Below are 15,604 nucleotides of genomic sequence, written 5' to 3'. Positions count from 1 at the left end.
CACACCTGTGAACTCTTTTCTGCACTGGTCTCCAACGTTGATCTCCAGAGTTTCCAGCTGAACCAGAACTTTCTTATAGTCTCTCATTGCCTGCTTACTCTTCCTCCTACACAAACACAGACATCATCATCATCATCATAATCATCATCATCATTATCACCATCATCATCACAATCATCATCATTATCATCATCATCACAATCATCATCATTATCATCATCATCATCGTCATCATCATCACCATCTTCTTTATCACAATCATCATCATTATCATCATTATCACCATCATCATCATCATCACCATCATAATCATCACCATCACCATCATCATCATCATCACCATCTTCTTTATCACAATCATCATCATTATCATCATTATCACCATCATCATCATCACCATCATCATCATCATCATCATCGTCATCATCATCATCTTCTTTATCACAATCATCATCATTATCACCATCATCATTATCATCATCACCATCATCATTATCATCATCATCATAATCACAATTATCATATTATATTGTGATCATCATAACATATTCTGGTTTGTTTAACACTTTTGTTTACAAAAAAAAGTTTGGAAGACTTTAGGATTTATCTACAGTGCAGAACATTTTAAAATAATGAAAAAAAAAAGTAATTTCTGACGCTGTCAGTCTGAACTGTTCTCTAAAGCAGTGTTTCTCAACCTTTTTTCTATCACGTCACCCTATAAATATATGCGAGATGTCAAGGCACCCCAGTTTACGGGGGGGGGGGGGGGGTGCTGGCGCAGTACTTCAGGTGAGAAGGGGGGGGGGGGGTGCTGTTGCAGTACTTCAGGTGAGAACGGGGGGTGGGGGTGCTGGCGCAGTACTTCAGGTGAGAACGGGGGTGTTGCTGGCGGAATATGAAATAAAATAGCGCGTCACAATTAGCGCGATTAGCGCTGCCTGTGATTTGGGACACACCCCGACACGAGCTGACTGGAAAGGAAATATGCACGTGAGGCGCAATATTTTGACGGCACCCCCGATGAAGCCAGACGGCACCCCAGGGTGCCGCGGCACCCTGGTTGAGAAACACTGCTCTAAAGACTACACTACCCAGCATGCACCCACACCAGACTTCCCTGACTTCACTGATCACATGACGCTATGGTGTTCCTGCTCTCCGAGTTAGTAATTGGCTCCACCTGTCCTCTCTTGTATATATACCTCTCTTGTTTGCTAAGTTCAGTTCAGTTTTCCTAGCCTTTCTACTCATTCTATTGATTGATTACCTGTTGTTTTTGTGTTTTTGACTCTCTTTTGCCTCCCCCATCGTTTTGTTGGATTTACTGTGTATGACCCTGCTTTTCCTGACTACTTTCTAGTATGTTATTTACATTTGCTCCCATTTTGTTACTGACCCTGCCTGTCCCTCACGACTCTTGTAAGCCTAGTACTTTTTGTAATGAACTCTGTCATTTTTATCTGCGAGTATCCGTTCTTATAGCAGAAATAGTGCTAAAAATGCTAAAGGTTTATGTGGACACTATCGTGGTGGACGATGCCCCTCTTGTTTTGTGTGTTTTGAGTACAGGTGAAGTTTTCACACTTATCAAAACTGTCTGAACTGTGAAAAAAAGTGTTGGGAGAGATCTGCATCAAACGCAGCAGGTGTGCACCCCTCTAGAACCTCGGTGATTAAAACCTTTTCATTGACTTTCAAAGCAGCTCTCCACAAACTTTAGAGCACAGTGTGGAGTTCTCACTGCTTCACCACCCTGATTCTAATCATCAGCAAAATGTAAATGATCTGACGAGCTGAGTGAAGTGTTAGAGCAGGAAAGTACTAAATTATTCAGTGTGAGGATACCTGAGTGCTGAAACCGCTGAAACCACTCAATTCTCCACTGATATAAAATAAAAAAATGATATAACATAATGAACATATGAATGTACTGATGTTTAAAGTGTTGCGGTACCTGTACATGAGGATGATGACCAGGACGATGAGGACCACCACAGCCGCGCTGGCCGCCAGCCCCACCTGAGCCTCCAGAGGCATGGCGGAGTGATTACCGAGATCATACTGCACTGTTCCCAGATTAAACTCCAGCTTCCCCATCACCACCTGATACACATGTGACACACATGAACACAAATACAAACACTTGTTATAGTGTGGCAAATACTTAAATATAGTTTTTTTTATATATATATATATTTATGTATAAATATTGTTCATACATAAATCAAATTGGATTACAAGGCACATCTTAAGTAACAACAGTAAGGAATATGGGTGTCATGCCATGTTTCCCTTCTAATTTAGCAAGTCTCTCCTTTTAAAGTTAACGAGGAACCCTGAGTGTTCCGGTGTTCAAGATGCCGCGTAGCTTGTTTTAATACAGTAAATGCGCAGATTACAGTCCGATATACTCACCTCTGAATGGTGAAAGAGCTAGCACTGAGGTTAGCGGCTAATGCTAATACTGCTCCAGCCTCGGTGCTGGAGAACCTTCACTGAAACTCCTGTATAACTCTGTACTTCAGAGGATCTATTTCATACTTATGTTTTTAGACATGTATAGTAACAAAGTGGACCTACTTCACTGCTGTACTTTAGTACTAAAATGATGTATCTGTATCTACTGGAGTATTATTTTTCTCCCACTTCTTACTTTTACTTCACTATATATTTTGGATGAGCTCAGTCCATCAGGTGCTACTGGTGACACTACAGCTCTTACCTTTAAGCTGGGCAGCTCTAAGTGGTCCAAACTGAGCGGCTGTTCTTCAGGAGGTTCACAGTACAGGTGAGTTTCATCCAGAGTCTTTACATCACACTCCTTATCTCCCAGCCAGGCTGCCACCTCCTCCTTACTCATAGCCTGAGTCAGACCCTTGCCCTGCAGGAGAAATACAGAAGATCTGATAAGCAACAGAATGTTACTTCATTTTTATAATGTAAAAAGAAAGTATGGATGTTTTTTTTTTTATATATAAAAATTTGCCACAGGCCACATACAAAGTTTGCTACCTTAGCAGTGCAAATTTACTCATAAATGTAGATCAGGGGGAAATAATAATCAATAAATAATTTGATCCCTAATAAATAAGTAATTTGATTACCTTTTACAAAGACACACAGAACACTACAATATTTAAAATTAAATTTAATATTTGAATATAACATTATGGGCCCTATTTTAGCGATCTTTAGCATGGCTGTGTTTTGAGTGTAATGTAAAATAAACCAATCAGTGTGTGCTATGACTGCCATTCCCGCTAAGAGCCAGGAGAGCTCTAACTTTGGCACGTTCATATCTTAACAGCGCTGAGCTTTGTGCATCTCAGCATAGGATACTTCCTAAATTTTATTTCAAATTTTTCCCATTTTCCCCATTTTACACGGCCAATTACCCAACCCACTCATTAGGACTCCCCCTATCACTAGTAATGCCCCAACACACATGCTTCCTCCGATACATGTGAAGCCAGCCTTCCCTTCTTTTGGAGCTGCTGCTAATGCAGCATTACCGAGTATTTGGAGGAAAGTGCAGCGACTCGGTTCCGATACATCAGCTCACAGACGCCCTGTGCTGCAGACATCACCCTAGGAGTGATGTGGGGAGAGAGCACCATCTACCCACCCAGAGGAAGCAGGGAGCCAATTGTGCTCCCTCTGATTGCCGGCGCTTGATGGCAAAGCTGCATGAGCTGGGGTTCGAACCTCAGAGTGGCATTGCTTTAGACCGCTGGACCACTCGGTGCCCCCTCTAACACCATTTTAACAGTGCGGGCGCAAGCAGGTTAACAGTCTAAAAACAGACTGTTAACGGGGTGTAAGAAAGCAATGAGCATTGCGATGCGTCTTTCGCGAGGTATACTGTACAAAAATGTGTTTTGGGGAGGGGGGTAGTGCACTATAGGACCCTACGGTGTGGCCTGAGCTTTTTTCCTTAATGGAATTTTTCCCCTAACATTACTTTTGCTTTTCTTCTTTAAGTAGTTTTAAAACCAGTACTTTTACACTTTTACTTAAAGAGTAGAAAGGTTGAATTGATACTTCTTCAACTTCTACAGAAGTATTTTATTTTATTAAACCCTAGTACCCATACTTCTACCTACAGAGTAATGAATGTCAGTAGGTTTCACACCTCTCTACACATCCTCACAAAACATACAGACTATCACTTTAAGAAAATTCTTAGCAAGATATTGATGAATGTGTCTCATGGTTCTCTCAACGGACTCAACAGATGTTTTTCTACAGTTTTACTCAAAGAATCTTCTGAAGCACCTTTCTTTTTAAAACGTGCAGAAAGCCTCACTAATTGGTCTCACAACAAACATCAGCATCACAGACTCTCTCAGATTCTCCCTCAGCCTGAACGTTAACAGACTATGTCAGCTTAAAAGCTTTCAGCGAGCTTTCCTGTGATCATCATGCCTGCGTGTACTGCACCGCTTCAGTCTGATTTCATAACTTCACTTTAAACATTAGCATTGCTTTTTACAAACGTCAAAACAGAAGAAATTACACTAAACCAACAAAGTCTCAGTCAAACAGAATTATTCTGAAAGTTGTGTCTGGTGTGCTTTAGACCACAGTACCATACACTGATCATACACTCCAGTAAAAGTCTCATTACGAGCAATCAAAGCCAGAACATTTGCTTAGCATCACTGACGATCTTTAATATTTATGATTGAGTTAAATATTGATATGTGCAAAATTAAAGACATACATACAAAATGTGAGCTCAGACTTTAATAGAGAGGTTGGCACTAAGGACTTGTTTAAGCTGTTTTTTTTTGTGCTGTTCATGTGGAAAGTGTTGCTTTTGGGATTTGGTAGGTATAAAGAAAGTAATGAAGGAATGTGTGTTTCATCAGCACTACTATCAGCAGGTCAATCAAACAGAACAGGCTCCGGAGGCACGGCGCTGTGGTGCTTCATGGGCAGCTTCGGTTAATTGGACTCTAGGTGAAAGTTAGGGGTGGGCGATATTGCTTTAAAATAATATCACGATTTTTCAGGGTATTTTTGCGATAACGATATACTTGGCGATATAGGAAAACTAAAATATGTGGAATATATAATAATATATAATAGGAATATAGTATAATAGTATAACAGTATAATCATAATGTGGCAAAATAAATAATATTGCATAAAATAATATAATGCAGCAAATAATATTGTAGAATATTTAGTGCATGCATATAAACTGCAAACTAAAACAATTATACAATAAATACACCTAAAGCTTCACAGTAAATAATAGACTACTTTTAAGACAGACCATCCCTATTATCACAATATGGATTTTTAATATTATGATATTTCTGTGTCACGATATATTGTACACGATATAATATTGCCCACCCCTAGTGAAAGTCTGAATTAATGCGAGAGAAGCAGGAAAGCTACACAAACTCACTCTGGTTTACTCACTCTGAAAGGCTTCTTCAAGGTTTTTGTTAGTAAAGGTAGTGGTTCTATATTAAACATGAACACTGTGGGAACCATCGGAAATAATTTATGTTCTTCACCTGGTTAACTGCGCCAAATTATATATGTTATATGTGGTTCTTTTGTGCAGTTCTATGTAGTGGCAAAAAGGCTTCGGTACTTTTGACGTTTGTTATATGTGTATATTTACGTATCTTGTCACATTACAGCAAGAACAGCATTGTGAACAATGTTTTATTTCAGCAGCGTCATTGAAATAAGTCATACTGAAGTATTGAATGATGTGCAATGTCACATAAGTACACATAAGAAACACATAAGGAATGATGTAGTGTTACATTAAAAGTGTTAAACAAATCTAAAATACTCTATGAAACATTTAGATGATCTTATATGGGCTGCTGTTAACTTGTGGTTTCTGAGGCTGGTTACTCTGATGAACTTATCCTGTACAACAGAGGGAACTCTTGGTCTTCCTTTCCTGGGGTGGTCCTGATGAGAGCCAGTTCCATCATGTTTCTCTTGAAATGTTTCATCAATTACTGTATACCTGTAACTCTACCTCTTCACTACTTCACTACAACTGATGCTCTCAAACACATTAAGAGACAAGAAATTGGAGTAATTAACTCTTGATGAGTTCAGCACAGCTGTTAACTGAAAGCCTGAATTCCAGGTGACTCTACTTCTCGATTATAAAGCTGACTGAGAAATTCCAGCCAAGATGTGCAAAGCTAATAGTCTAATCTAAGCAAGAGGTGCTACATTGAAGAATCTAAAATATAAAACATATTCTGGTGTGTTTTTTCTTTTCTGTTTACTTTAGTATTAATCTACAATGCGTACATTTAAAATGATGAAAAAACCACTGAATTTAGGGTGTGTCCAAACTTTTGACGTTTTTTTTTATATTCCGAAGCCCTATTGTGTACATACGTACAATTTTATGGTTTGACAAATCAGAACTATGGAATGTATGTTATGAGTGATTTTTGTTGACAACTATTGTTGCTGTTGTTCATTTTTGTCTCAATTGAACTCTATTAGTAGTTAGATTGTATCCAAATTTTAGTTAACATTGAGTATATTTTGCTAATATAGCTTGATATATATATTTCCATTGATTTCATGATTCTTTCCTTATGTAATCCAGCCTCACCTCCACAGCCAGGACTCCCCCAGGTTTGAAGCGGATGGGGTTGCCCGGGTCCTCGCGGTTCAGCTGGTATAGCTCTGGGTCCGGTTGGTACGTGAACGGCGTTCCCTTGATGCTCTCAAAGTCCACGTGCACGTTATCCATCTCAAACCAAACTCTGACCACCCGGCAGCCACGCGGCACCGGAGGACTCTGACAACTCATCTGCTCTGAACTAAAACTAACACACTGACCCTTTCTCTGAAAGACAGAGAGAGAAAGAGAGATAATACAGTTTAGCTTGCAGTGCATGTGCAGTGTGTATAATGGACACAGTAAATGAGTTATTATAATATGTATTCAGAGAGAAAGAGAGAGAGAGAGAGAGAGAGAGGATATATGAGTGATGAATCATAAGCAGGTATGAATGATTGAATGATCTGCAGGTTCTGTCTGTGTTACACTCTGTCAGACTCAGAGCTCAGTGAATTCCAAGCATTCATGAAAATCACTCTACCGTTTCCATGCTGCTGTTGAAGAGGACGTTCCGGGCTGAGACATGACTGTACCGCCGTTTCCTGACCAGGCCATTTCCTGCCATCTCAAAGAGGATGGACATCATGGGCTGCTGGACTACATCTAGGTTCTGTCCGGTAACTGTTATGTTACGTCCGCCCCTGAAAAAGAAAAAATATATATAATATACAGCTCTGGAAAAAAAATAAGAGACCACTTAAAAAAATGACGAGTTTCATTGATTTTATCGAATTGAAAACCTCTGGAATATAATAATCAAGAGGAAGATGGATGATCACAATGGCATGCTGACATTACCCTGGATACCGTGGCTCTTGATACATCATAAAGACTTGCTGTCTTGGTCACAGATGCTCCAGCAAGACGTGCACCAACAATTTGTCCTCTTCTGAACTCTAGTATGTCAATTGCATTGCAATATTTAGAGCAAAACTGTGCTCTTACCCTGCTAATGGAACCTGACAGGTGTTCCAGTTTTATAGTCCAACCCCTGCAGGTGTACCGAGTTAGTGATAGAGATAAAACTAGCTTCTTTTTAAAGTGTATAGTAAGAATAATAAGAAAAATATAAAAAAAACATGAGCTCAGTACTCAGAACTGGATCTAGGATCTTATGTATTAATGTCCAATAAACTGAGGCCATCTGTGTGGTTTCTGCTTTCAGACAGTAGACCGGACCCCCCCTCCATGAACAATGGAAGGACAGAGAGACAGAAATAGACGTATATAAAATAAGTTACAAAGGAAGGAAAAGGGTCTTTAGGCGTGGTTCCTTCTCCCAAACTTTAGTTGTTTCCTAACTCTACTGAGTTCAAGAGACAGCTTAAAATTTCTGAAAAAATAAAAGTTCTTCTGGAAACAGCAACAGACGCAAAGTGATGAAAGTCAGTCGGCAACTCTCCAATTAAAATCCCTCCAAAATGTTAAAACTCAAACACTTCACAGCCTCCAACATAAAAGCAGCTTACCCATAGAAGCTCTCCGCAGGAGTGGCGTCAGTGATAACTGGGTCCTCCAGATAGCGAAACACTACATTATGCACAGTCCTCTCCGCACGTCCGAACAGCACTCTGACAGACACTCCTGCAGTCTGGTTGGAGTGGCTGGTGCGGCAGACCAGCTGGGTGTCACTCACTCCATCCATTCTGCAGAATCGAATGAAAAAAGCACAGCTTCCAATAAGCCACCAAACATCATCTATAATTAAGTGTTTTTCTTGTGTTAACATTTATGCATGAACATCATTTTCATCATAAAAATGTTTGCATGTAGAAGATCCTGGAGCTCTGAGAAATCTTCATGCATCTTCATGGTGTAAGACACCAAAGCTAGGCAAGCTACTTCAGCTCCATGTGTGTGTAGAGCTTTAAAAAATTAATCTGAAGTGTGAAAATGTGAAATGGGCCTCTTTAAAAGCCTACAAGTGTATTACAAACAGCTGGACCACTTCTACTAAAACCACTATCACTCTTATGTTTATTAAATCTCACCAAAAGTGAGGAGGTGAGGAGTGAATGTGTGCGCACCAGAAACATGCAAACCTGTGTCCAATGAATCAAATTATTGGTATATAAAAAAAATAACTGTCACACCTTAGCCTGTGTCTCTCCAGTGTCTTTCCTTTTTTTGATTCCTTCCTGCTCCTGTCCTCTGTTCTCTTTTGTTTACCTGTCATGTTTCCCAGCCATGTGTTACTGTTTTGTTTTGGTCTTGTCTCCGCCTTAGCATCTGTAACCCCTCCTGTCTCATTTGTAACTCCGCCCCCTCATTACCTCCACAGGTGTCCCTAGTGTGTGCCTGTGAATAAATACCCCATGTGCTCCTTTGTTCTGTGTCGTGCTTTTTGTTTGACCGTGTCCTGATCGTGTTTATATGTTTTGTTTAGCCTCAGACCTGCTGTGTTTTTTGTCTTCAGTTTTCCAGGTTTGCTTTATGTAGTTTATTTCTTTATTTGTTATTTTGGCTTGTTTGTTTCAGTCTTTTAGTTTATCTTCTGGTTCATAGTGTTTTGTTTTAGTTACCTTTATGTTATATTTTTCCGTAGTGTTTTGTTCTTTGTTAGTTTCTAAATGTCTATTAAAAGTGACTTGCGTTTGCATCCGGCCTCCTCCTCCGTGTTACAATAACATTATGTATGAGCCTATATGGGTAGTCTGAGCAGCAGTGTTAGTAACACATTGCTTAATACTTCATAATTACTTGATAGTTTTGCTAATAGTAACAGTACTTAATAAAGAGTCACTACTATATATTTTTATTTTCTGCTTGCGTCTAAGGAAGTGAGCCTGGTCGATGCAAAACACATGTAATGTAACACAACACACAACGACAGAAAAACACTGGAGGAAGAAGAGAGATGAGCATTTTCTAGCTGGAAATACAGACACTATTCAATATAAGTTTTTATCAGCTAAAGATGAGTAATATCAAGTGCTAACCTAGCTTTAAAAACACAACATCAAATTTGAAGGAATGTTTGGAGTCAAAAGGTGGAGTCAAACTTCCAATAAAGTGAGTTTTGGCAAAGCTGTTATTTTGAGGCGGCAGTATCTTTAAAGTAACTTAAAAGTAACTTGTTACTTTTAAAATGAAGTAATCCATAAAGTAACTAAGTTACTTTTTAAAGGGGTAATCAGTAATCAGCAGTGATGGGAATAACGGCATTGAAATAAACAACGTTACTAACGGTGTGTTATGGGGCGATTAACACAAAAGTATCACAATAGTTACTTTTACTGGTAACTAGTTGTTTTTATAGTAGAGTAACTCAGTTAGTAACTCAGTTACTTTTTGCGAGAAGTATCTAGTAACTATAACTAATTACTTTTTTTCAAAGTAACTATGCTATACATCACTGATGCTTGCCATGATAGAAGTTTCTTAACTCGTCTTGCACTGAATTGTGTAGATTTGGCCTCCTCAACTTGGCAACCTGAGTGAGCTTCCCGTCTGTTGCAGACAACTCTCTGTGGTGTTGTCTGTGGTGAAATTTGCTCTCATTTCTTACTGAATGTACCTTTAAGGGATGTACTCACTTTTGTTGCCAGTGGTTTAGACATTAGTGGCTGTGTGTGTCGAGTTATTTTAAGGGCACAGCAAAGTTACACTGAAATACTATAGCTGTACATTGACTGACTACTTTACATTGTATCAAAGTGTCATTTCTTCAATGTTGTCCTATTAAAAGGTATAATAAGATATTTACACAAATATGCAAGGGGTGCATTCAGGTTTGTGAGATACTGTATATGTATATATATATTTTTTTATCAGTTTATAAGCATTACTGGCAGTACTCACATGTGGCAAGGCTGGGAGCCCACAAATGCCCGCAGGTCAGTGCCCTGTCCCGTAAGGAGCTGAGAGCCGTGCACAGTGATCCTCGTGCCTCCAGCCATGGGGCCTTTGTTAGGAACGATGCGGGTGAGCTGGGGATCCTGATAGGTGAAGGTCTGAGGAGAATGGCCCGATTCTGAATCACCTACAGTCACCACCACGGAACCAGCGGTGACCTGCGCAGCCGGCTGCAGCTCACACACGATCCTGAGATACACACACACACACACAGACATAAAAAATACAGTATTCAACATATAAAATTATATACTGGATCATTTACGGCACTCTATTTACTGTTGTAATAACTGCATTGTAACTTTTGTACTGTAAATTATACTGCAAATCTGTATTGATCATTTTCTACATGTACTATGTTGTAAATTAGGGCTGCAACTAATGATTATTTTGGTAGTCGACTAATCTGATGATCATTTTTTCGATTAGTCGATTAGTCAACGATCATTTCTGCCACATCCTTCATCTTTAAAAATGATAGAAACAGCTAAACATGAGATTTAAAAGGCATTTAAATGTATAAATGTTGTCTAAACACGGAAAGTACTGATATTTGGAGATTAAATTTGTAATCTGTTGTGTTTGGGCAGTTTTTGAGACACAGACTTACCGATCAGTCGACAACGAAATTTGTAGTCGACAATTTTAAATAATCGGCATTGTTGATTATATCGACTAATCGTTGCAGCCCTATTGTAAATACTGGATAAAATATTGTCATTAAGAGCATTTATTTGCAGAAAATGACAGAAAATTAAATGGCTGAAATAACTAAAAAGATGAAAATCTTTTAGACAGCTTTTTTATAATGCAAAGAAAACTAAGAAAAGTTCATATTCATAAATTTTTTAAGAGTTCAGGAATCAATATTTGGTGGAATAACCCTGTTTTTTAATCACTTTTCATCAGTTTTCATGCATCTTGTCATGTTCTCCTCCATCTGTCTTACACACTGCTTTTGGATAACTTACACATTGTCGATTATATCGACTAATCGTTGCAGCCCTATTGTGAATACTGGATATTTTGTTTGTTGTGCCAATACACAGCAAAATATTATTTCAGATTTGGCTTTCTTACAGATGTATTATTTCGTCACAGATGCATTAAGCCATATTTCTACCTAACATTTAATCAAATATCTTCCTAACTAAAGTCCTAAAATCCCCCAAAAAATGTAATATTTTTATCCATTTCTATAGGTGCATTTAGATGCATTAAGACGGTAAGAACAGTAAAACAGATGTGTGTAACAGCTGTAGAAGACCCTGGGGAGTCGTACTGGGTGGATATGAGGTAGGCCTCAGGCAGGGGTCTGCAGGTAACTCCAGCCACGGTCACTCCAGCCTGGATATCCTGATAATGCTGGCCCAGGTTGGAGCCCCGAATAGTCAACAGAATCCCTCCCTCCAGAGGGCCAGTCAGTGGGTGGACCTGAATAACACATCACACACACACAAACACACACACACAGGTTTAGTTTCTGAATCAGTTTCTCTGATTTTGCTATTTATAGGTTTAAGTTTGAGTAAAATGAACATTGTTTTTCATTCTATAAACTAAAGGCAACATTTCTCCCAAATTCCAAATAAAAATATTGTCATTAAAAGCATTTATTTGCAGAAAATGGCAGAAAATTCAGTGGCTGAAATAACTAAAAAGATGCAAAGCTTTTAGACAGCTTTTCATAATGCAAAGAAAATTAAGAAAAGGAATCATTATTGGGTGGAATTAGCCTGTTTTTTAATCACTTTTCATCAGTTTTCATGCATCTTGTCATGTTCTCCTCCACCAGTCTTACACACTGCTTTTGGATAACTTTATGCTTTATACTCCTGGTGCAAAAATTTAAGCAGTTCAGTTTGGTGGTTTGATGGCTTGTGATCATCCATCTTCCTCTTGATTATATTCCAGAGCTTTTCAATTTGGTAAAATCAAATAAAAAACTCATTATTATTTTATTTTAGAGCTGTATATTTTATATAGGTCTGTCAACTTTAGAGCGTTAATTACATAATCACGCCAATTATGCCTAGTTATAAAATGTAATGTAATAAAAAGTAGTGGACTGGTGTGTGTAAGTACGTGTGTCAACCATACGTACCTTAGTGATCAGTGGAGGTGGGCAGGTCTCCACAGCCGCAGTGGAGCAGGACTGGTTAAACACACAGCCCGGAGCGTCCCCCCCACACCACACACAGCCATACGCTTCTGATACAGCCCGGCACTGACTGCAGTCTGACTGACCTATAGAGCAGTTATACAGCTGCACTGTGGATTCACACACACACACACACACACGTATGCAAATGAGATAAGATCATAACGAATGCACTGAGAGTGAAAGCTGCAGTGAGTTAGAGTGTATGTGAGGGTACTTACAGCGCAGGTGTGGGGCGGAGTCTATACGCTGAGAGCCTCTCTGCAGGTATACTGGAGCCAAATACTCCAACTGCTTCACTGTGTACTCAAACTGCAGACACACACACACACACACATATTATAGTAATGAAACTAATAAACAGTAAATAGTGATATGATTTGCATTTTTATTATGGTAACGCCTCAGTGGGCAGACAATATACACTATATTGTAGGGGTGTGACGAGATCTCATGGCACGAGATCTCGTGAGATTAAAACGGACGATATTTCTCGTCAGGCTTAAACCTGTCTCGCGGGGCAAAAAAACAGTTAAGTGTGGACTTTTTAAGAGGGATCTGGCAACCCAATAGTGATAGCAATAGAGTATGGTGGCTGAGCAGTGAGAGCAGCTCTTAGCAGAAGAGGAAAATTCAGGTATTTGTATAGAAGATGCTTCTGCTACTTTTAAGTTGTATGTCTGGCTGCATTTTGGCTCCAGTGGAAACAATAAACGGTAACAGAGTGACCAACAACCATATATAAATACTGTAAGTGAATCCTACACGTGACTGTTTCATAGGCAGGTGTACTAATCCCTTAGCTCTGTACTGTATTTAAAAACATGTTCTGTCTCTGTTTGCACTTTAAGCATAGACTTAATATGACTGGTTGTGGTTTACACTTATTGTTTGCACTATATAAGACCTAGAAAAGTTGAATTTTTATTTTTTATTCTTATTTCTATTTCTTATAGAATCAAGTCTGTAAAGTTTGCGTTATATAATTTTGTCAAATAAAACTCTAGTTTTCAAGCCATTATCCTTTTTGACGCTTTCTTTAATATTTTTTTTTTAAATCTCGTCTCGTTCTCGTGAACCCAATATCGTGTCTCGTCTCGTGATATTAGTGTCTCGTCACACCCCTACTATATTGCCAAAAGTATCCGCTCAACTATCCAAATAATTGACCTCAGGTTTTTAATCACTTCCTCAGCCACAGGTGTATAATAAAAGCAGCAGCTAGTCATGCAGACTGCTAATTATAATAATTCTACCAGTCAGGTATTAAGGAGCAGTAAACTACTCCACTGAAGTACAGCGTTATAAGGATGAGTTTTCAGTGAAGTTTCTCCAGAACTAAGAATGGGTGCAGCAGCATTAGCATTAGCCGCTAACCACAGCGCTAGCTCTTTCACATACCTGTCAAGTTTTGGACTTAAAAATAAGGGATTTTTTCCGCCGCCCCAACAGCCCAAACGAGGGGAAAAAAAAAAAAAAATATATATATATATATATATCTTTTTTTATATATATATATATATATATATATATATATATATATATATATATATATATATATATATTTTTTTTTTTTTATTTAATAGATTTAAAATTGAAATTGAAGGGTGCACAAATTTACAAAAAGGACATGGATCAGATATATTCCATAAGTAAATAATAGTCCTAAGGGGCCTACACAATTAATAATCTTTCATTAATACTTCTTTCTATCGTTCAGTCCACTCCTGATCAGTTCAGTTAATTTCAGCCCTCTCCACATTTTCTCTCTCTAGCTCAACCATCTCTTCTACCCCTTCTAAATAATACATTACATTACATTATAATACATTACCACAATACTTGAGATTTAAACAAATTCTAACAAACCCTAAAACTAGCCCTGAACTAATAGAGTTTGGAAATGATAGTTATTGGCTGATCAGGCACATCAGGGCAGGGCATTATATATATATATATATATATATATATATATATATATGTAGATTTTTCTCAAACCCTGAATATCTATCTAGCTAATTCTAAAGTTAAGCTAACTGAGTCACAAGCTGTATTTTATTAAACACACAGTGGGTTTAATTTATGTTTTGATTCAGAGAAGAGTCTTTTTAACCAGCTATCAGAAACAATCTCATCACAGTTTACATGGTTAATTACCTTTCTTTTAGAAAAATCTCCGTATATCCAGATTAGTTTTAACGACAGCTGCTCCGACTACCTGCCTGAACTCACAGCGAGGGGAGGGGCGGGGCTTCCCGCACACTAAACTGCGCTCCGCAAAACCAGCTAGCTGATTGGCTGTTTCTCCTGAAAGGCGGGACTTTCTCCTTGAACCGGCACCACGATTGGTTAAGAGACACACAGCGGTCAGTGCATTGTCGCCTGTGGCCTATATATTTTTTTATTTAGTATAATACGGGAAATTTACGGGAAAATACTAATACGGGAGGACGGCGGGAAAGAGGAGTAAAATACGGTAGTTTCCCGGCCAAAACGGGAGACTTGACAGGTATGCTTTCACCCGTCAGAGGTGAGTATATTAGACTATAGTCTGCACGTTTACCATGTTAAAACAAGCCACGTGGGGCAAACTGCTAGCTGATATCGCCCTGGGCGGCATTTATGTCAATTTAGCACTGTGGTTGGAGGCTTAATCTAATGCTGCTGCACCTAGCCTTAGTGCTGGAGAAACTTCACAGAAAACTCACCCTTAGACAGAAGTGCTTTACTCATTTACTCATTTACGATTAAGGAGAGAAATCTTTTTTTTTTAAGAACTACAGTTTTGTTTACTTAGCTGCTTGAAGTTACCTTGTGGGTGGAACACTTGAACATATGCGAGCCTGTCTCTCTGCTCCTGTCCAATATGGCAGGCAACATCAACTCCTGACCTTCGATCACCACCACACAGTTATAGTCTTCTTCATCCTGAACAAAAACACACACATACATGCATATTTACA

The 15,604-nt window shown here is 38.7% G+C and overlaps 1 protein-coding gene across 2 annotated transcripts in view; it reads right to left on the bottom strand.

Moving 5' to 3' along the window:
* plxnb3 (plexin B3) overlaps positions 1-15,604 on the bottom strand; it is a 151,461-nt gene that overhangs the window by 22,949 nt on the left and 112,908 nt on the right. For both annotated transcript variants that reach the window (XM_022670889.2, XM_022670890.2), the window contains 11 exons: positions 15,453-15,569; positions 12,863-12,953; positions 12,585-12,751; positions 11,763-11,914; positions 10,427-10,669; positions 8,095-8,271; positions 7,107-7,266; positions 6,614-6,850; positions 2,726-2,884; positions 1,958-2,106; positions 6-106 (listed from right to left, as the gene is read on the bottom strand). In XM_022670889.2, the coding sequence (XP_022526610.2) occupies positions 6-106; positions 1,958-2,106; positions 2,726-2,884; positions 6,614-6,850; positions 7,107-7,266; positions 8,095-8,271; positions 10,427-10,669; positions 11,763-11,914; positions 12,585-12,751; positions 12,863-12,953; positions 15,453-15,569 (1,753 nt within the window). The remainder of the gene's footprint in view (positions 1-5; positions 107-1,957; positions 2,107-2,725; positions 2,885-6,613; positions 6,851-7,106; positions 7,267-8,094; positions 8,272-10,426; positions 10,670-11,762; positions 11,915-12,584; positions 12,752-12,862; positions 12,954-15,452; positions 15,570-15,604) is intronic.

The sequence above is a fragment of the Astyanax mexicanus genome, chromosome 12 (assembly GCF_023375975.1).
Source record: "Astyanax mexicanus isolate ESR-SI-001 chromosome 12, AstMex3_surface, whole genome shotgun sequence".
NCBI classification, from domain to species: Eukaryota; Metazoa; Chordata; class Actinopteri; order Characiformes; family Acestrorhamphidae; genus Astyanax; species Astyanax mexicanus.
This window is presented reverse-complemented; position numbering and strand designations above follow the sequence as displayed.